The 23,534-nt window shown below is 37.8% G+C and overlaps 1 protein-coding gene across 1 annotated transcript in view; it reads right to left on the minus strand.

The window, feature by feature from the left end:
• Positions 1-23,534, minus strand: part of LOC107752983 (protein kinase C beta type-like) — a 129,279-nt gene that overhangs the window by 53,489 nt on the left and 52,256 nt on the right. The window contains exons 4-7 of the mRNA XM_016569064.1: positions 13,477-13,588; positions 8,147-8,275; positions 1,505-1,661; positions 1,220-1,354 (exon numbers count right to left, since the gene is read on the minus strand). Coding sequence (XP_016424550.1) covers positions 1,220-1,354; positions 1,505-1,661; positions 8,147-8,275; positions 13,477-13,588 — 533 coding nt within the window. The remainder of the gene's footprint in view (positions 1-1,219; positions 1,355-1,504; positions 1,662-8,146; positions 8,276-13,476; positions 13,589-23,534) is intronic.

Genomic DNA, 23,534 nt, shown 5'->3' on the forward strand with positions numbered 1-23,534 from the left:
TCCTTCAAGGACAGCGCATCCACACTTTGCTCCATCCTTATTCTGCTCTGTCACTCATCGACAACCTGCCTGTTCTGTCTGAGGGCCGTATATTTACCACCGGTACAGCCTGCTCTGAGCATCGTTATGCACATGCTGCGCACAGACCATGCAAATAAAACGCGTGGCACAGAAAGCATGTGTGCAGCGCATGAATAACAGTCCGAGTGCAGGCTGTACTGGTGGTCAATAAGAATAAAGCACAGATATGCTGTTCTAAATGGACGTCGGGAACGGGATATTGTTAGACCGCCCGCTCCCGTTCAAATTACACCAGAGTTACCGAGTCACAACATCCGGCGCTTGACGCGTGTACGTGCTCTGGCATAGTATATATATATATATATATATATATATAAGTAGATGCCTCATTAGTGACTGTTCCTATGGGCCGCGGTATGTTCCAAAATGGAGGACGCGTCAACGTATCTGGAGCGGTCGAATAGGGCATCTATACATATCTATGATAGTAAGAAACAAAGTCACCTACATCTTGGATGCCCTGGGGGTAAGCAGATAAACATCAAATTTTCATTTTTGGGTGAACTATCCCTTTAACGTTTACACAACCTTTTCATAAAGCGATCTCCCGACTGTGGGAATTATCTGTTAGGTGGGAAAGAACTACTTGACACTTCAGTCTCTAGATACTTGTACTGACTAGACAAAATAGACCAAAAGAAAAAAAGATCTAACAACTGACAGAGAGAGAACATGATGGAGAGAGCAAAGACTTCCTGTGAAAGTGGATCTGACCTTTCTCACTTAACTCAGTTCTGTCAAATTACCTGCACGTTTAAGCATTCACAGCATGCTCATGCCGATGCAAAAATACACAGATCCTAGCTGACAAGAGATGCGTTTAGAGGTGTTCGAGAAGGGATGGGACTGTGTGTGAGCAGAAAACAGGAGTGGAGAGCTCTTCGATGAAGAGCACTACTGAGGAGGGAGAAAAGACAGGCTGAGGACTTCTGAAAGAGCAAGAGTCTTCAAATCCAGGGACGACTGAACCAGTTAGACGTGTATAGACTGCTGCATGTCTGCGAATTCCTGTGATATGCAATGCGGTTTAGTTGACAAACCTTTTAATATTAGTGTGTACACAATCTATTTGACCGTGGGAACTTGCTCATTTCCACTGATGTATATACTGTATGTGTGTGTCAGCAGGTCTCCTCACCATCCGTCCACCCCTTGCTTCTGAAGCTCCGAGATGCCGAAAGACAGAGAGCCCATAAAGTCGTTCCGGCTGGTCAAGTCCCAGTCCCAGATCTCCACAGACAGCCTGCGGTCCTTGTCAGACTCCTTCAGATTACTGTAAGACACAAAGCGCAGGAGGGAGGAGGACAGAGACCAAGAAATCAAACTCAACATTTGATTTTGCATTTCTCATTCAAACAAATGACTGATCTTTTGGCTGTGCTACTGATGTCTATGGTCGGAAACAGAGTGAAAGCTTCCATACAATGTGAAGGTCTCGTTCCACGTGGGATTCAGGCAGCACTTGATGGTCTTGGTCTTTTGTTTGCTCTTGCTCATGGGGTCAGGGATGAGTTTTAGTTTGACGTAGGGGTCAGAGAGGCCATTGGGGTCCATGGGCACCAGGTTCTTCGCCTCTTTAACTGTAACATAGAAATACAGAATAAATCAGACACATAAGGACCAAGATTTCCCTACTTTCACTCTTTATAGTGTGCAGTCAATGCCAAGTGAATCTTTACATTAAATAAAAACATACTACAGCGCGTATCAACTTTTTGTTGGAGTTTTGATCAATGAATGTCACAGTTAAGCACAGTTTATGTTTTTAGAGTCCAGCATAAAAAAACAACTCATTATTTACAATGCATACAAGTTATTTTCCTGCCTTCCAATACTGTTGAAGTGTAAGTTAAATAAGCATTTCATTTGTTGGACCTACTGATTCAAGAACATGGATATGTTGAATGAGATGTTCATTCAAGTCGATATGTGAGTCAATCTCACAATTAAAATGATGAAAGGATGTTACTGAAACTCATAATTTACTCTACTGTTGTTGACTTTTTGTCTACAGCTTGATAAAAGTCATGTTGAGCAGATCTGGAGCAGACAAAATGGAAGATACGCTACCATTCAAAAGTTTTTTTTTTTTTAAAGAAATTAATACTTTTAGCAAGGACGCATTAAATTGGACAAAAGTGACATGCACTTTAAAAATTAATACAGAAAACAGTTACTTTAAATTGTAAGAATATTTCACAATATCACTATTTTTATTTTACTGTAATCAAATACATGCAGCAGTAGTGATATATTAAGACTTGATTCAGTCTTAAACAACTCCACGTTAGTGAACTGACAAAATGAGTCAATGATTCACTCATAACCCACATAAAGAACTTGGTCAGTTGTCACCATCTCCCGATGATTGATGAATCCTGCAAAAAGAATAACTAAACTAACCAGTGAATGAATCTTTGAACTGATTCAAAAGATATGAGTGACTGCAATGAATCAAAGTTACATAAAATAAAAACAAAAACACTTTATACAATTATATTTTATACAATTTATATAAATATTACATTCTAAAATATATATTTCTATTTAGAAAACTTAAATATAAATATAAATATTATAATAAATATCAATACAATTCTCAAGTAAATTTAATCATATTTTTAGGACATCTAAATAGTTTTACTAGAAAATAAAAAGATACTGAATAAAAAAAAGTTCAGCGTAGGATGCCAATTATCTGATAAAATCTTTACCTCTCAAAAGCAATAACTAGGGACCCTAGATGAATGAATGAATGAATGAATGAGGCATTTATATAGCGCTTTATTGTGTATTGCTGTACACCCAAAGCACTTTACAATCATATGAGGGGGTGTGAAATCAGATGTGAGTGAATAGCTGTCAGTCATTTATACTTGCATCTCATGAGCCCTCATGGCCGTGTGGGGCTACGAATGCACACACACTATCCCAGTAATTGGGGTTGACCTCAGCACTTGACCAGGACAACAATTAATGCAGGAGACTGCTGTGGCCTTGAGATTTGTGGCTAGTGTAATTTCCATAATGAGTGGTGTGTGAAGGTATGCTTAGCTGTTCATTAAGACAGCGGTGTACTGCAGCACGAAGACAGGAAGAGAGAGACAGCTCCTGCGTGAACCGTCGTGCTCACGGAGCAGGGTTTATTTCACCAGCTAATAAATGTTATGCACAACATGTTCGTTCTGAAAGCCCTCCACATGCAGCAATTAAGAAAGCGGGATCACTGACCATATAAGAATATTTGCATGAAGATATCAAAAGCTTTGACCTACAAGATACACTCAGTTTTGTGGCTCAGAGATGTGGGAAGCTCATTATGTTGATTAAAAAATACTGATCTCATTTACATAGTAGCGTATAACACAGTTGATCAATCTAAAAGACTAAGGTGTAAAAGGCTGTAAGAATATAATTTTATGTTGTAGCAAATAATTAAGCAGCACTGCTCCCTCTAGGTGGAAAACAGAACGGCAACTCAATAGCAAATTGTCTTCTGAGCGTTATTGGCGCTCTGAAGAGATCCAGAACTGACTGGATCCATTAAAGGGATAGTTCACTCATCATTTACTCCACCTCAAGTTGTTCCAAACCTGTACTGAACAAAAAAGGATATTTTTAATGTTTGTAAACAAACACTCTTAAAAACGCCGGTAGCCATCGACTTCCATGGTATAGAAAAAATTCTATAGAAGTCAATGGCTACCGGCAACTGTTTGGTTTCAACATTCTTCAAAATATCGTCTTTTTGTGTTCAACGGAAGAAAGAACCTTCGGGTGAACTATTCCTTTAAGCTGATCTAAGGGCAAGCTTTAAGTCTTCATTCACAAAATGAAGCCGCATAACAAGCACTGACAACACACTAAACTTGGTCACCCAGTTTGCCTCACTATTATTTATCAATCTGCAAGTGCTCCAGTGGTCAAATCGAGTGCGAGTGTGAGAAAGATGAGGTGGAAAGGACCTTTTAAAGGCAGAGCGCCCACCCCATTTCCATCCAGGTATTGGTCAATTCATTAGCTTTAAGTGACAGGCCTTAGAAATGCGCGAGAGGAAGTGGCCTCATTCATCTTACTGTACGCTCAGCAGATCTGCGGCACCGTCGCGTGACATTAAATTATAAAGGACAGCGTGATGGATTAAAAATGTCTTTTGCGCTCAGGGCTGTCTGCGCCTCGGTTCTTTACATGGTGCAGCTCAGCTCATTAGCCGCTAGCGGGCTAAAGGCTGTTAGTCAATTCTAAGGGAAAATGGGAGCTGAGGCTCGTGGGGAGAAATGGCCCTGGATTGAGCTTGAAAAGAGGGACGCATGGCTGAATATAGAGCAGTGTGCTGAGGCTAATGTCACATATATACACACCCGCTGCTGCACAGATTCAGGCCACCTGCCCTCCAGAAAGCATTAAAGGGATAGTTCACCCAATAATTATAATTCTGTATCTCGTTTCAAAACAGTATGACTTTCTTTCTTCTGTGAAACACAAAACAAGATATTTAGAAGAATGTCTCAGTGTTTATTAGTCCACATAATGAAAGTCAATGGGGTTCAGTGTTTTGGAAAGTTGACTTTCAATGTATGAACAAAAACATTTTACAAAATATCTCCTTTTGTGTTCTGTCCAGAAAAAAAAGTGTTTATACAGGTTTGGAACAACATGTGGATGAGTAAATGATGACAGAATTTTCATTTTTGGCTGAACAATCCTTTGAACTGCACTCTGACATTCTTTTGGTTTGTCTTCAAGAAATCTCATTTAATTGAGCTCATCTTCTGCTTTGAAAGTATGACTAAGTGGAAGTGGAAATTAGAACCAAGTGCAAATTCCTCATAGATATAATAGTTTTATATCATAGATATACTGTAATAACAAGTAAGTGGAAATTCATCATGGATTAATTTAATAAACTGTTTGAAAAGCTATTATCATATAAAATAATCAGAGTGGAGGGTTTACAAAGGGTCAAGATAAAGGGATAGATAACACAAAAATGACAATTCTTTCATCATCTACCATGTCGTTCCAAACCATTTTTTTTTTCTAATTTGGAACACAAATAGATAATATTGAAGAATCTTCACACAACATTTTCCAAAAAGTGCTATAACTGCATTATAAAACATTTACATTTACATTTAGTCATTTAGCAGACGCTTTTATCCAAAGCGATTTACAAATGAAACATAATTCAAGTCTTCTGAAATCATACAGTAGCTCTGTGTGATGAACAGACTAAAATGTAAAGTTTACACAAATCATCATGCAGCTCTCAAATCAAACATGTTGCAGGCTGTCAGGCGTCAATAACATCAAGTTCCACTGGTTTTTGAATGATTTGAGAGCTACATTAATGTTTGATAAAGTGAATAATGAACTATGAATTGTTGCTGTATGGAAACAGATGAATGAAGACTCTTCAAAACAAATTCAACTTCTGTTTTCCAATGGAAAAATAGCATTCATTTTTGGAACTGTATCGGGTGAACTATCGTTGGGTGAGCGAGCACAGAGGAGTCTTTTCTCAGTCGGTTTGTGCTAAGAGAATGAGAATAACGCTCTCTGCTGGACACTGAAAGCATCACCATATTTCTGATTTACTGGCTGCAACTGAAGACAGTTTCCTCAGTGTGCTTGTGTTTTTGTTTTGGAGGCATGTTTGTACTGATGCCAAGGAGAGACAGGAAGACTAAGTGTGCTTTCTTGTGTTGCCATGGACACGTGTAACGTAATACAAGTTTACAAGAATGATCCTATAGGATTTCACAGTGAGCTGGAATGCATTTCACTTCTTCACTGTCACATGTTGCATTTTAGACATCAGGGTTATTTTGTTGTTCTTGGTCTCATTTTCTCACTGCTGCCCCCTACGGGAAACAGTTCTTTTACATTGAGTTTTTTTTTTACAAATAATACTTAATATTGACAACAAGGGGTGTCGCAATACACCAGTATTGGCGATAACCATAATACTTAAAAAATTTAATATTGATATTATGTTACTACTACGTTATTCAATAATTTTGTAAATAGAGCACCAGTAACTTGTGGATACTCCAACATAGTAGGTAGGGTACTGCACCGTAACGCCGGTTTTCACCTGTCCTAAAACAAAATCATGTTGATGACAGACGTAAGCAAGACACTCTACCTGCATCCATGAAAAGCAAACTCGCCAGCGTGGGAGTTTTTTGGATTCTGTAAAAAAGACACCTCTGTCTGCAGGACGTGCCGATCAACAGTTAATTCTTTTTTATGCTTTTGCTTTTGTACATTTATGGTTACAAACTTTCTCTTACAATCTCTCTCTGCCTCGCTACACTCATATCAATAGCAAAAAAATAAAAATAAATAAAAATCTACAGACATTGCAATAATATCGTTATTGTGAAGTCTTTTGGCCACGATAATTGTGTAGCGAAAATCTGACAGACAATACACAATTTGAAAGTTTAATTTCAATAACCTGTTTGTGCTTATATTACTATGGCAAAAATTTTTTGGGATTATGCTCCAGAGCCGTTGCCTAACAGTCAGCGCTTGTGTTTAGACACATGAGCCTGTAATGCTAATCTAAAATGACACAAACTTTTTCTTAAAAGTTCGCGTACAGCAATATCACATGTGTTTGTCACACCACAGAAAAATATGTAATTAACCACCCAGCCAAATTTGAATGATAAAAAAATCCACCAAGTAAATAAAATAAGTATCAAAATCTTGAAAAACAAGCAGTTTTCTGCTCTCACATGCTGGGGGCATGTCCAATCTCAGCCCTGAAACCACACCCACTCGCGAGAAAGCTGCTGTCTCTCATCTGTGAAATACCGCTACAACCTGAATGGATGCGCCCTCTAGCAGTTTAATTTAAATAAGGAGACCAGCTGTTTTGTAAATTATCGCAACCAGGTATTATGCATTTACGTGACAAAGACAAAGCTAGCTAGCAAACTGTAGACTATAGTGACTAAAGGTAATGACAGTAACCTGCGATTGAGCGGGCGAACCACTGATGCTAATGCGCTTTAGTTATTAGGTGTGCTCGACTTGAAGTAGCACCAGAGATTGTCTTACTATTGGGAGATGAGAGGGTCTGTATTACTTACCATTGGAGAAAGCGTAATGGTCAACTGGGATCACGTGTGCCTTAATAACCAATCACATTACAGCCTCGACGTCATTGAATTTCAGTCAGAGTTGTGCGACACTCAATCGCCGTTTACGGATACCATAGGAATGAATGAGAAATGCCATAAGCTGAATCCCACCTGTCGCAAAAAGTCAGTGACTTCTCTTATAAAAAAGGTTGCAGGCTTGCCTTCTAGTGGCTTTGGTAGCACTGCGCAGACCGATTGGTTTATAACATCAAAGTACCGCGAGAGCAATTCGAAAGCATAAGGAGCGTCTGCATTTTAGAGCTTTCACGGTACTTTAATGTCATAACAGCGATCGTTCTGCACAGCACTGCTTCAAGTCAAACACACCTCTTATAGTGTTAGGGGAGGGGCCATGATCAGTGACTCCAGTGCCTCATCGAGACATGATTTCAGGCCCACCCACAAAATCCTGAACACAAAAATGGTGAAAAACTATTTAACGGTCTAACTAATTCAGTACTACATAGTTCACAGTCTTTGTAAAGTGTTTCAGCAATACATTTCTAACATTTATAATGCGTTTAGAAAAAATTCTCTGAATTGCCTTTACACAGACTTAAATGCAGCTGGATATTTCCAATAAGATCAGCACCTGTTCAAAAGTCTAAACATATCTTGCTACCTGGTGTTGCTTTGGATTCACCACTAGGAGGAATCAAGACACTAGGAAATTCGCACAAGTCTTCGGAGAAGCACACTTCATGCCTCAACTGAATGTAATCATACAAGACCTGCCGTATAAAGTGCATTTTTGGCTGTTCTTCAAGGGTCAAACGAAGGCATGTGTGTGGTAACAAGAGGTCCAGGATCCACCAGCGAATGGTGCACTATTTAGGAAGCCGTGAGTGAGTGTTTGCTTCCATGCACATGTGTGCAGCAGTGATGTGTGTGAGTGGGCAGCGGTGACTCACTGCTGACGGTGAGCACATTGTTCTTGATCTCTGCGGTGATTTGGATGCGGCCCCTCCTCTCAGTATGGTCAGTCCCACACAGACTCGGCACGTTGGCCACACAGCGCTTATGGATGTTCATCATGCAGTCTGGATGGAGGGAGACAGAAAGAGGGAGAGATGTTACACCACAACCCCAACTTACAGATGCACATTGTATAAAAGATAAGACATGAATATATATACATAAATGTGACCTTTTAAAGGCCAGACGGAAAGGGAAAGTGCTTTCCTTCTACCAAAGACCTGTTGAGCCAATTCTGTAACTATGAATGGCAACTCAGCAATGATTCATAAGTCTCCTACCAACATGTAGACTGCATCAAATATATACTTTGCGAGTAAAGGCAATTCCTGAAAGCAAAATTAGAGCTACTTTTTATATATATACACTTAATTTTATCCAGGAAAGATGCATTAAATTGATCAAAAGTGACAGAATAGAAATGTATGCCACAACAAATTTCGGTTACACTTTATTTCGATAGTCCACTTTAGACATTCTATTAACTATAAGTAACTTTGTAACTACATATCAACTACATGTCAACTACTTTTCATTAATTTGCAACTACATGTCTACTAACTCTCAGAGTAGACTGTTAGGGTAGGTTTAGGGTTAGTAGAATAAGTTGACAAAGAAAGTGTTAGAAGATATTAAGCAGACAGTCTACTAATACTCTACTAACTGCTAGTTGACATGTAGTTGCAAAGTTACTTACTGTTAATAGAATGTCTAAAGTGGACTATCAAAATAAAGTTTTACCCAAATTTCAATTTTATCAGGGTTTGAACAAAACTATTAAGCAGAACAATCGATTTCCATGCTGATAATAAATAAAGTCATTGAGCACCAAATCAGAGAATTACAATGACTTCTAAAGGATAATGTGACACTGAAGACTGGTATAATCATTGTTAAAATTGCCATCACATTAATAAATATTAAAATATGTTAAAATAGAAAACATTTCACAATGTTACTATTTTTACTGTATTTTTTGTCAAATACAGCCTTGGTGAAACTTTTTTGTACCTTATTTATGCCTAAAAGTGAATATCAGTACCTTAAATGTACATAATAAGTGATAAATGGTACATATAAGTATTTTTTTTTAAAAAGGTGTCAGCCAAGTGACAAATTCTGGAATTTCTTTTTTGAGACCATATTGCACATTGTATATATTTCAGTTGCCGTCCTAAAAGATACCTGCCTATGTATGCAGTAGACAAGGACTAGACACTAAAGTCACTAGACTTTGAAAGAAAGGAACAGTATTTTCTGAAGGTTGTATGATCTGACCAAGAAACTAACAAACTAGTCCTCAGGTAGTACTCCCCTGCTAAAAACATCACCAGCATGTGTGTTTTGGATGCTGGTAAACTTCTTATCAAGCGAAGCCATCCAGCTCCATCAGAAATAAATAGGCTGGTTGACTACTCTAAACTGATCTTTACAGCAGGGTCAGTAGGGGTTGAAGAACAAAGCAGTAGCGAAGATGCTAATCACAGTAATGATGCTTTTGTTGCATTGGAGGCCACAGGCCAAAAAGAAGCAGCCGGACTCAACATAAGTTTACATATCAAATAGCCAAACAGGCACTCTGGCATTCAGGCTACTTCTGAAAACGACTGTGAAATAAGCAAACACACAAGAACACACTCACACACTGTACTCCCTCATGCACTGCAGCACTTCCCCACAGTTCAGTCAGAAGTGTTACAGAGCACAAGCCATAGCTGGAGTGTAAACAGTGTAGAGGGCCCCGGAGAAGACGGTGCATGCATTGGAAACTAAACAGAGGCAATTATAGCTCTCCCTGTCTGCAACCATAACAACTTTGTGTCAGGTTTCAGGTGAAGATGCTGAGCACCTCATCTTTACACCACCTGTCTGCTCACTTGCCTACCTGCCTGTCATACATTAATAAGAGTAAAGAGCTGCTGGAAAATATGCTGTTATATCAATGAATATTTGTTAGCCAACAATCAGGTATGTGGCAGTGAATATCTGTGCCCCGGAGGCTTGGACAGCTGCTAAGTGAGTGAAGCATTTTGAATGTTTTATGTATTGGACACTGGATAAGAGGCTGGCTACCGTGAGATGGAAAAGCTCTTTTCAGTCAGGTGCTTTGTGAGCGGGACTTCATACAGCCTGGTTATGTTCTCAGGATATTCGCCTCGCTGGGATACGTAACACACACGGATCACCCAACCATTATACTAGGGTTGCACGGTATACAGTACAAATGGTATCAAAAAAAAGTAAAGGTAGTAACACACATTTTGCACATTTTGAATTCAAACAAAGTGCAGCTATTCAGTACAATGTGGCAGTCCAAGCTGTGTGACGTAAAATGTGAACGCTAATGTTAAGTTAAGGGTGTCAATATGCATCAATGCATGATTTGAGTATGAAAAAGTTGAATGCATTTATTATAGAACTTAATCATTGATCATCATTCCCATAATAATAGCCAATGTGGGTATTACAATAGATGCAGAGCATATGAGACTGGGAAAAAAGAAATGCTGCCTACACTACCATTCAAAAGTTTGGAGTTGGTAAGATTTTTTTAGTGTTTTTGAAAGAAGTCTCTTAACCTCACTAAGCCCGCATTTATATGATCAAAAACGCAGTAAAAACAATTTTAAAGAACTGTTTTTTTGTATATAATACACACCAGTGAGCCATTACAATAATGACCACCTCCAGCCTAGAGCAATGAGTAACCAAAGAGCAACCAAATGGGCAGGTGCAGTTCACAGAGCAGTATATATACCACCTGAGGACCAGCTTTCGGTCAGTAGAGTGGTCGGTGTCAGAATGGGAAACGCTGACGATTTATCGCAGTTTGATCAAGGACAAATTGTGATGGCACGGCGCCTCTGGTCTCTGATCTTGGAAACGGTGCACCTCGTGGGTTGTTCACGTGCTGCTGTAGTGAGTACGTATCAAAAGTGGTCGTCTGCAGCTCACTGATGCCAGAGGGGAGCGGAGACTGGAGGGCCACAGTGTGACAAATCACTAGCAGCTACAACAGTGGTGACCAGGACAATGTATCACAGAACACAGTTCACCACAGCCTTCTGCGTATTGGCCTGTGTAGCCGACGACCCAGGCGGGTCCCCTTGCTAACTGCACACCATTGCCAACAACACATGAATTGGGCACAAGATCATCGAGATTGCACCATGGATGATTGGAAGAAAGTGGCCTAGTCTAATGAATCAAGATTCCTGGTGCATCCCGTCGACGGCTGAGCACGGATACACCGATTATCAACAGAGGCTATGGCACCTGGATGTATTGTTGGGTGGACACAGGCTGGTTATGCTGTGTGTGATGTTTTCTTGGGACGCTTTAGGCCCCATTATCCCAATAGCACAGTTTCTGACAGCTGTCAGGTATCTGAACATTGTTGCAGACCAAGTGCACACATTCATGGCAACTGTGTTCCCTGCCGGTGATGGCCGTTACCAACAGGATAATGCAACATAGGCTCATTCGAAATACGTGCCTCTAAATACATTTCTGCAAAACTGAAAAAATTGTACTTCTATATACGAACCGCTGCAGTTTCCAGTTGAAATAAACACTAGAGGCAGTAAAACTCCAACAACTTTTATTCCTTTTCACACAAAGTATCAGTAGGTTTGTTCGGTAGCTCACGTTGGAGTATGGTCTTGCACTTGAGTGGTGAAGAGCTCCGGTACGAATCCCGTGAAACTATGCTTCGACAAAACAGTTCAAACCTGCATATAAGGAAGTTCAAATGGCACGGTTGCATAAATAAATGCATTTTTATATCAGTTTTGCATTTGTTTACACTATTGGGTAGGTTTAGGGTTGGGTTTGGTGTAGGGGTTATTTCCAACACGATAGATCATTAACTTTTAGCGACACTCACCGGGTATTTGAATTATGAACCGCCGCAATACGTACCTGAAGCAACGTAACTAAAACACAGCAATATGTGCCTATATCAACGTAAAAAAATGTGCCAGGGTCACGTATTGAACCCATGTTTTAGTGCCACTCACTGGACAGTTCACTTTGAAACTGCCGTGAAACGTGCAGTAAGGTACGTAATAATGGTGTTACAGAAATGTATTTAGAGGCACGTATTTCGAATGAGCCTGGGTTGGGATAATGCGCCATGCCACACTGCCAGAACTGTCAAGGAGTGGTTCGAGGTGGTTCCAAATTCACCTAATCAAACATTTGTGGTTTGACTTGGAAAAGTGGATTTGTGCAACATCACCACCACTCCGCAATGTACGGATCTGGAGGACCTGCTGTTGACATTATGGTTCCACATACCCCAAGAGACCTATCGCCACCTTGTCGAATTATTACCTCCTCGCATGGCCGCTGTTTTGTGGGCTAAAGGAGGTCATACAGATTATTAGATAGGTGGTCATAATGTAATGGCTCATCGGTGTGCATTATATAGAAAACTGTTCTTTTAAATTGTTTTTACTGTTTTTTTGATCATATAAATGCAGCCTTAGTGAGTTTAAGAGACTTCTTAAACTGGTGTATATTCTATAGTGTAATTTATTCCTGTGATGGCAAAGCTGAATTTTCAGCAGTTATTACTCCAGTTTTCAGTGTCACGTGATCCTTCAGAAATCATTCTAATATGCCGAATTACTTGCTCAAGAAACATTATTATCAATGCTGAAAACAGTTTTTTTTCCAGGATTCTATGATGAATAAAGTAAAAAACAAAACAGCATTTGTCACTTTTGATCAATTTAATGCATCCTTGCTGAATAAAAGTACAAATTTCTTTAATTAAAAAATCTTACTGACCTCAAACTTTTGTAGTTTATCTGTTTCCATTTGAACAAAATAATTAAGTTTTTGTTATTTACTCTAATATTCCAGTACATACGTTTAAGCTGTTAATTCTATGATCCCACTCGATTTAAATTGCACCTATTCTGACAGATGACAGATTTCACATCCATTTTATTTATTAGTTTATTTAATGTTCCTGTAACAAAATGCAAATCTATTTATCTTAATTAAAATGCTAAAAACACAAAAAATAATTAAAGAACCTGCACTAGGGGCTGGTATCAGACCGAATCCTACATTTTGATATCCAGCCAACCCTACCACATCTAGGCCTATACCACAAAAAGAACTTGCATGCTGGGTTCAGCTTTGAAACTATCAAAATATGTAAAAACTTTTTTCAAAAGCAAACAAATATTCTAATTGGCTGATTATGTGTTATTGAGCGCCTGAGTGGAAATCGAGGAAAGTGAGAGATACCCACGGTCACATCTCATGCCCTGGTGGATGAGTCCATACAGCAGAGAGCCGCAGTGGTCACAGAAGGTGGGGCTGGAGTACGTGTGGACCTTGAACTTGTGCTTACTGCGCGGGTCCTTCAGAAAGACACAAAAAAGAGAGCAGTCAGCCACGTTAGCCTTAAATAAGCATTACCAAAAATAAACTGGGAGTTAATGCAATAACACAAATACATGGTGCAAAAATTCTTAAAGGGGAAGTACATTTGAAACAAGCAGAAGAGAAAAGAGAAATTAGTCAGGTGTATTCAATGTCACAGAGGAATTCAAAAGGTATTTTACATGGTAAAAGCACAGGTGTGGCAAGGAGAAGTGAGTAAGAAATGTCAGCTCATAGCTTTACAATATTTAAATTTTAACCTTTTTTGCTACTGGTAAAAAGAAGGAAAAAGAAATCAGAAAGTTAAAAAAAACTTTGTTTAAAAGCAGTTGGATTGCTATTGCACAACACATTTCAAACTACAGATGTGCAATAAGAAATACTGTATTATATAAAGTATACACACAACCACCGTTCAAAAGTACGATTTTTTTGGAAGAAATTACAATTTTCAACAAGGATGCATTAAATTGATCAAAAGTGACAGACTTTTACATTATCACAAAAAAAATATTTTAACTAAATTATGTTATTTTAATCTTTTCATCACACTTTCATCTATTTATCAAAAAATTGTTTTTAAAAACTCTATCACAGTTTTCATAAAAATACTAAGCAGCTGTTTTCAAATGTTTCTTGATCACCAAATCAGCATATTAGAATGATTTCTGGAGGATCACGTCTGGAGTAAATGGCTGCTGAAAATTCAGCTTTAGCATCACAAGAAAACGTTCAAATTCTTTAAAAAAATAAAATATATTTAAAAATATTTCACATTTTTATTACTGTTTTTACTGTCTTCTTCACACGGTGCCTTGGCAAGCATTAAAAACATCTTTAAAAACCCATTAAAAGACATTCTGAACAGTACTGTATTACACAATTAAACAGAAACAAAGCAATGAGATTCTTCTTATTCTTGAAATTTGTTCTTTGATACATAAATAAAATATTAATATTGTTTAGTTCATAAAAATTTATTACATAGAATAAAATCATATATTAATAGCAATTAACATTATATACATTATTAACATAATATTAAAATACATAATAATATTGATTAATAGTATATAGATTATATAATGATGCAGGATGACACCGGAGCGATACTGGAACACCTGGTCAGCTGAAACACTGGCACACCAGAATACCCTTCATGTTCGCCTCCCCCCAAGTGATTCATCCATTATTAATTTAGCAGGGGCTCTTTTATGACTTTCTATTCATAAGAAGCTGTTTTAATATTCTCCCTCTGCATACAGCTCATGGCGGTGTTGACACTTACACAAAAAGAGAGCAGCTTCCAATACGGCCTGTGGCCTGGGCGCAAAGCAGCACAGTGTTACATACTCTTACAGTAGAGGAATATGCAATGAGAAGAGGTCAGAGTGAATTTACAGAGGCTGCCCTCACATCCAAGAGCACATCGTGTAGGGAAGCAGAGGTGCTGATGAGGCTCTCAGTATGATGAAGTGATAGAGGGAGTAGGTGGATGAGGCGAGAGAGAGAAAGAGAGGAAAGCTACATGAAAATATTACAATAAAAATCACAATAAGTACTTGCAAAGGGGTCAAAGTTTAGCAAAGCCCGTTAGCCTCTGCTAGTGCATACTGTAACTACATGCTCTGCAGGCTAAATGTGTTTTTATTCATTGAAGGCCATTTAAAAGTAGCTATTTATTCTGGAAAATATTTTTGCAAGCATACATTACCCTTTTTATTCTAATTAGGGCTGGGCAATATGGCCAAAAAAATTATCTCAATAAAATGTTTCATCAGTCAATATCGATAATTATCATGATAAATTTCAAATTTTTATTTATTTCAAGTTAAAAGGTAGATTTTTGCTCCTAAAGTTAGTAGCTTGAGTTAGGATGCAGTTGCAAATTTATGTTCATTATCAAAAACAGTAACATCTGTACAAATGTTAACAACCAAATTTTTAGACGGTGAAATTTAATTATTCTGACTGTTTGAGTTTTATTAAAATTAACCATTGGTCTTTCATAGTAGCATATGTACAAATATGTACATATGTACAAATGCAAGGAACTGTAAATAAGAAGTATGGTGTGTTAAATAAATAAATGTTATTATATTAAATTATGTTAAATTATAATCCATTACTCCTTTAATACATTTAATACATGTCAGCATAAATAATATCATACAATTCGATATGAATATCCCACATTTCTGCCACAATACCATGCTCGCGCTGCGCTGCTGTTTGAACTCTGAGCCGAGTGGATAAATGCTCTGAGAGGCGCGGTTCAAATGAGCAGCGCTGTTTCCTTCCGCTTTTGGCGCATAAACTTTATATCCAACATTTATCGAACTCTTGTTATCGTTTTATCAAGGAAAATTATATCACCATAATTATCGTTATTACAATAGGCTAGTTTCTGGCCTAGGTAGTTATACACTTCAAAAGAGTGACAAAACTACTACTCAACTGAATCATGCAGGACGGGCTGATACTGTGCAGCATCCAGTGGATCAATTTTTTTGTTTTCACCAGAGCAGTTGTGAAAATATCAATTTGGATGGCACTCTACAAACAACCAAACCTTATAGCAACCCATTAGGCAATATAAAGAGCACTGAGCAAACCACAAAACCTACATGACCCAGTGGGCAATTTGGACAGAAATATGCAAACCGCTAGAGCCAATGCACTTTTAAAGCTCAATAGAAAACAGCTAAGTGCTTAATTCAAATTATATTAACCATCCCAGACATATTAAACAGCATTGAGGAAGCTTTTGGAAACAGAAGATGGAAGATGTTTCGGTAACACTTTCTATGAAGCCCATATTTATAATACATTATAAGGGTATTCTTAAGGCATTATAATGAATGCACAATGCATTATAAAAACCCTTATAATATGTTATATCATCTTATGAATATTCATAAGAACAGTTTTAATGTTTTATAATATTTTAATACTTATTTGTATTATAAGTCTCATATCTTGCCATCTTTCTTATGCTACTTTACTTAAAATGTAACCTAACATATAAACATTGCTTTTTTTCCCAGTTGAAATTATTAACTAGCTCACATCAAATTTAATATTAGCCTCACAGGGAACACTCAAATAACACTCCACACCTAACCACTTACAAGATGTAGTAAGATACTGTGCAGATCTTAAATAAACAATGTCAAGATATATAGTCCATTATAAATGTGCATTATGCATTCATTATAATGCCTTAAAAATACCCTTATAATGTGTTATTAATATGGGCTTCATAGAAAGTGTTACCGATGCTTCTATCCATACATAAAAAAAAGTATAATCAAGCCTGGGCCTCCATGAATTATAGACCAATTTGTCCTTTTTCCTCTTGTATTTGCCGGCAAAAGTTACAAGCAATGATTGTGCTTAGTGTAGTGAAAAGTACGGAGCCCATGAGTTCATTCACAAAACCTTTGCTTTGCAACTCAATACTTTGCCAACAGAGCATGAAAAGTTTTGCAAGAGAACACAAACGCATTGAAGTATAATTTTTCTTCCCATTTCATATTTTTACCAAGCATATGAAATGGGAAGTACTCCAAGTACTACAAAACAGTATCAGTTAAGTACAATTAAACAGGGTTGAGCGAAACTACATATTTTCAAAAGCATATTTTAAGTGGGTTGACTAAATTACCATTCAAATAACCTTTAAATAAGAATTCAAATAAGAATGTTTCAAATGTTTTTGTCTATAGAATGAATGTCAATGGAGTCTAAAACAACATTAGCTCTGACTTCCACTGTCTGGAACACTGAGACGTTTTTCAAAATCCTCTTTTGTGCTCCAAAGAAGAAAGTCATAAAGGTTTGGAATAACATGGTGAATAAATAATAATTTTTGTTTTTGAGTGAACTATGCCTTTTTATTTTCATGTTCAATGCATCCTTCTTACATAAATAAATTTTCTAGCATTCAGAAACAGTCCAATAAGACATACTGGTGCACCTCATGGCACCACAAACAATTTACAGCACCATCTAAAGCAGCACAGAGAACAATAATGATGTGCTCACATCTGTGAAGGTCCATTCAAACAAATGAAGGCACAGCAGAAGAGGGCTGTGAAATGCAGAGTAGGTGCAGGTGTGAAGGGCCTTTTGTAGACTCATCTGAATAGTCTGATGACAATGTCACCCCTGTAGCACTGGCCCTTGCGACAAAACACAGATTCACTCATAATAAAGAGAACAGACACAGTATAATTCATTTGTAATATAATTCCCTGTCGACTAATACAGATGGGACACAGTGAGCAGCATACAAACAATGAAAGCTGGTAGATGAAATTAAGCCCAACATATGGGTGCCTGTCCAAACAGAGATCCATAGACAGGAAAAACAAGTGACAGACGCAAATAAAATCATAGCACCATCTTTGTGCTATTATTATTTTTAATTTATTATGACACATTCTCTTGCAAATTGTATATATATTTAACTACACAGCATCATACAAACAACCTGTCAGTTTTGTAGCTGATTTCAGGTCTTACTATCGTTATGGGGGCATTCGATCCCCAATAATTTAAGCAAAACCTGAGCCACACACACACAGTGTGTGCAGGTGTGGGTTTCTCTGATCACATCCCCCACTCTTCAAAGCAGATGTGATCATTTAAGGTGCTTTGTAGTGCTGGGCGGTATACCGGTTCATACCGAATACCGGTGTTTATTTTTGTTATGAAACCGGATTAGTGTCACCTCTCTCGGTGTCTGTTAGCGGCAGGGAAGCAGCGCATTCAGTTGGCCGCACCGCAGCGACTCCTCAATAATTGAGTACAAAACAGCGTTTCCAAGCACCTGTCGCTTACTGATTGTTTAGAATTATAAATATGAGCGTAGTTCGTCTGTTAATATCACATGCACATTTTTGTTTGTTGTTTTTTTTAGTTTGTTACTCAGACGCAGGCAGTGCGCTGCATGAGACAAAAAAGTAATATAGCCAAAACAACCGCATAGCCGCTCTTTAGTGTAGATGCATGTTGATTTTATCAGACGATGCCGCGATTATAAATGAGAGTGACTCCTGGTTAACATGTATTAAAAGGGGTCGTGTTTAGTCACTATTTAGTGTGGTATTTTTTTGACAATATTCACTCATCATGACAGTAAAATAGGGCATTCTAAGTCAATATACTGCAGTATTTCCTCTCTCAATCAGTAGAAAATATGGTTAACACCCGGTCATGCATGAAAAAAAAATACCGTCATGTACCGTGAAACCGGTATAATTTTGAAAAATACCGTGATATAAATTTTTGGTCATACCGCCCAGCACTAGTGCTTTGTTCATCCTTCATTAAAATGAAAAGTGAGAGCACAGGAACTCATGAATGTCAAAGGCAGAACAGCAAAGCCAACCAGTCTAAATCTGATCAAGACCCACTGATCACAAAATACTAATGTTCCTTTGTGGACATCACAGAAGATTATGACCATACTGACCTTCACAACTAGAGACAACTTTTACCAGAATATATATTACATTTTATAATTATATACCTATATTGTGTGCTGCAGATAGCTGAAAGAACAAAACCATGCACTGTACCAGGTTTTCTTTTGTCTGTTCTTTTTAAATGACTCCAACACACATGCGTCTTTTTGTACAAAGCAATCCGAGACATTTTACAGTTCGCCCCCCACAGTGGTCTGATCAACCTCTATACAGACTGGTAGACTGAAAAAGAGCTCAGCTTGTGGTTGCAGAGAAATTATCTTCAAGAGATCTTTCATATTTTCCACCGTCATGTGCTATCACATAAAAAGAGTGAGAAAAAGGCCATAACCACCGTAGGCACATCCCCCAAATATTCAGATTAGTGCTCAACAAATGCAGATTGAACAAACAGACAGGTTTATTCTTATTACATACTGAATATGTGGTTACATCCTCAAGTGTGACAAAGTGAACTGAAGCTTCTTCAGAGGGGGGAGTGGTGTGTTTGGATTGGCTGAACTTGTCATGCAAGAAGTTCACAGTTGCCTCAGACAAATGCAGGTGTTTGGGAAACCAAGAAAAACCCCTACAAAGCAGTTCACAGGAAACAGCAAGTGTTACACAGGAAAGCCACAGATTAAACTGTGACATATCAAGCAGTTAGTTTGACAACTGAGTACTCTCCTGTAATTTAAAGCGTGATCTTCTGCACACACCCCTCTAGAAACTCCATCACTAAAAGCTCTTTCATACATAAGTGCCTTAACACGCGATTTATTTGTCTCTCTTTCTATGCAATAAAAATGGCTTATAAAATATATATATATGTATGTATGTATGTATGTATATATATATTCAATTTATTTTTATACTTAAATCAATGACATTTAGGATTTCCATGACTTCTCCAGGCCTGTCCTGCTGATTTGCTGGTCTCCCTGCCTGGTCTAACTGTTATTTAGTTGGACAACCAGCTGGTCTTCCAGCCTGACTAACTGAAAAGTGCTCAAAACCTCTTTAAAACAAGCTAAAAGTCCAGTCTGACCAAGCTGAGAGAGGCAATAACACAAACAAACCTGCTAAGGGTAGTTTCTTCAAAAGGGTAAAAAATGTTTTCCCTCACGTTTTATTAATTTTTCTTGTAATCTGAAAAAAAAGACTAAATCAAGTGAGAAATCACAAACTTAAACTGCCACTGTATATATAATGCAAAACATAATTTTTGCTGCACTTGAAAAGGTCAAAGTTAAACAGTTTGTACTTTGAATGGTGCATTACAATGGTTAAGGTGCCATGCTTCGCACCATAGAGTCTAATGCACTGAGCAACACTGATGCGAGTCATGAGAAAGGACCTTAATACTTGGTAATTATCTCACCTAAGCTACTGTACACTACGTACAAATGCTATTATGTCTGTCATAGAGGAAAACGCTGCTGTTTTTCTATGACAAAGCAACAAAAGATTCTTTTCAGATAGAGTACATGCACAATCCTCCCACTTCCATGCTTCTATCAGCACAGCACGCAGCGCACTGAGTCATCGAATAATCAGTACTCAATAAGAAGGTGCAGGCAGTTGTGCACAAAAGAGTTCAAATGGAAAGATGCAATAGAAACGCATTGCTATAGAGCCCTCCCACCCTGTGGCCTTCAGAGGGTTCCCATGGTGATGGCCAAAGCCCATCGCCCAGCAACAGGCTGGTACCTGACACAGCAAGAGTTCACGACGGTTGTCACGTCTGGCTGAAGGAAAAAAAAAACACTTGAGAAAGCCGACCATTTCTGTGTAAAGATGCACAAACACATACTTTCACACTTCCATTTCCTCTTTTTCTCAAACTATTGCACTATTTATGAGACATGTTTTTCTTTAGTAGCAGCTGTAGATTATGATCATGTTGGAGAGGGGGGTTGTGGGTAGCATTTATCACAGTGTCAGTACCACTGAGTTATGCAAAGCACAGTTTCTGTGGTTTGCTACAAGAAACAGTCATGGCCAAAAGTTAAAGGTTATAGTTGATCATGCAATAGTAATAATAATAATAATAATAATGTTTTATTTATATAGTGCCTTTCAAAAACCCAAGGATGCTTTACAAAAAGTTGATAGATAACATGAACACAAATACAAATATACAGTTACATGATCAAACAAATAAGCAGACAGAGATCTTATAGTCAGTGGTCTAATTGTAAAAAAAATTCGGGGGGGGTTGTTTTTGTGCTGGTAGTGCTGGCACCTTGGTTTAGGATAAATAATGATGACAAGTAGGTGGCAGCAAGTCCATGTTTTAATAAATGATTTATTGAATCATTCAAATCAAACGATTCGTTCAAAACGGCTGATTCAATTAGAAACTAAACAAGTGAGTCCATCTGAATGGACTGTTGAATCACTGTCTCACTCAATTCGTTCAAAATCTGATTCATTCAAGGAACGAAACACCGTGTTGCTTTGCACTGACGTATAAAATTAATAGCACATTTGTGCTCGCGCACGTGCTGATATTCAGAAAAGTACATTGCTTGTGCAATGAATATAAAAACGTAAAAACTCATACATGGGTATTTTTTTTTCTTTCATTGCTTGAATTATAAGGGCATTCTAACTGTATTCTAACAGGCTTCATCGTGCAGTGAATGCTTTTGGACTCTCAAGACGTGGTTTTGTTTGGTTTTTGCAAAGTCGGTGACTCCATAATGTCAGCTCTTCTATCGTCTCTCAATCCCTCACAGTCACACATACAGCACAATAACATAATGTTGGGGAATGTCTTTAAATTATAATCAAGGAAAAATCATACCTTTTCTGTTGTCTTCTTTTTAAAGAACTTCAAAAGTTGCGCTTGAACCATTTTGCGCGAAAAATGTCGAAAAAAAATGAACAGCTTGTTACACAATAACATAATGTCGGGGAATGTCTTTAAATTATAATCAAGGAAAAATCATACCTTTTCTGTTGTCTTCTTTTTAAAGAACTTCAAAAGTTGCGCTTGAACCATTTTGCGCGAAAAATGTCGAAAACTTGTGAACAGCTTGTTACAGTACCGAGTTCTGATTGGCCAATCGCCGCTATTTAGTTTGTGAATTATTATAAGTAGAGAATTTTAACATTTAATTTGCATAAGTTTTACATAATACACATTATTAATCTAAAGGGGATGGTAAGGGGGGATGGTGGTTTTACCAAGGGGATGCTTTTTGTAATTTTTTTCAACAAAGGGGGATGCCATCCCCTGGTATCCCCCCTCAATTCTGCTTATAGTGTGCACAATTATAATAAATAACAATAATGTAAAATAACCTTGTAATGACTTTGATTACTTAATTTTAAGGGAATTAATTATTATTAATTCATTCAGGTTTTCAATTATTACATATTATATGAAATTTATACATAATATTAAAAAATATATTAAACTAAAAATATTAAAAATGCACATTATTATCAGAGTGTTATCAGAATAACGGCTTAAAATGTAAATATCGGCATTGGCCCGACATGAAAAATTATGCAGATATGCCTTCCCGATAAGACAAATAACTCACATGTGCTCAGGATGTACTAGCGATAAGATCACGTCAGCAGTAAGGTCATTCTTGAATCAAACTGTTTCCGGAATGATGATTAGATTCAATGTTTTGGATCGCTACATTTAATTTGAGAATGCATGTACAGAATGACACGTCCTTTATAGAGTCAACAGTCATTAGCGCGTGCAGTAGCAGCAGCGGCATCCCCTGGGTCCTAATGCCCGTCCAGTAAAGCGTTTTTATTAAAGGGGTCATATGATGCGATTTCAATTTTTCCTTTCTCTTTGGAGTGTTACAAGCTCTTGGCTGTGAATGCTCCGCATTCCCAGGCCATTTGAGTGGCTTTCCGTCCATTTAAGCTGCGAATACTCCACATTCCCAGGCCATTTGAGAGAATAAGTTCACGGGATAAGTCATATAAACATGATTATAAGTTGATCCCTTGTCATTTGAAATGTAACTGAAAGCTTAAAGAGTTAGGAATAAGTACGTAAAATGATTTTTTTGTAAATTTACATCAGTTGTGGTTGCTTCCGGGCAAGCGAAATCTCCACAGCTTTCTCGCCTCCGCTCTGTTGCTATGACTCGTCAGGATTATAGCGCGTTCTCAGTGGTTTGCTGGTCTGCGGCAGATTTAATGTGCGAGGTAAGCTGTCAGCAAAGCGCCCGCCCAAGCGGCAAAATGCGCTGTTGCTGCCAGATCTCGATTGCCAAAAATTACATTGTGTTTGATGCAAAACCAACTCGACTAAATCAAAAGAAAATAAACATTAACTGTATATTTTTATTTTCTCAAGCAAAGCCAATTTTAAAAGTCCACTGAACAACTTACATTTTTGGTCATAGACAACGTATGTTGAAGATATACGTTATTGTCAACGTTATTGCCTAAGCGGCAAATTAAAAAAAAAAGT

The sequence above is a fragment of the Sinocyclocheilus rhinocerous genome, unplaced genomic scaffold, assembly GCF_001515625.1.
Source record: "Sinocyclocheilus rhinocerous isolate Xijiao unplaced genomic scaffold, SAMN03320098_v1.1 scaffold191, whole genome shotgun sequence".
NCBI lineage: Eukaryota > Metazoa > Chordata > Actinopteri > Cypriniformes > Cyprinidae > Sinocyclocheilus > Sinocyclocheilus rhinocerous.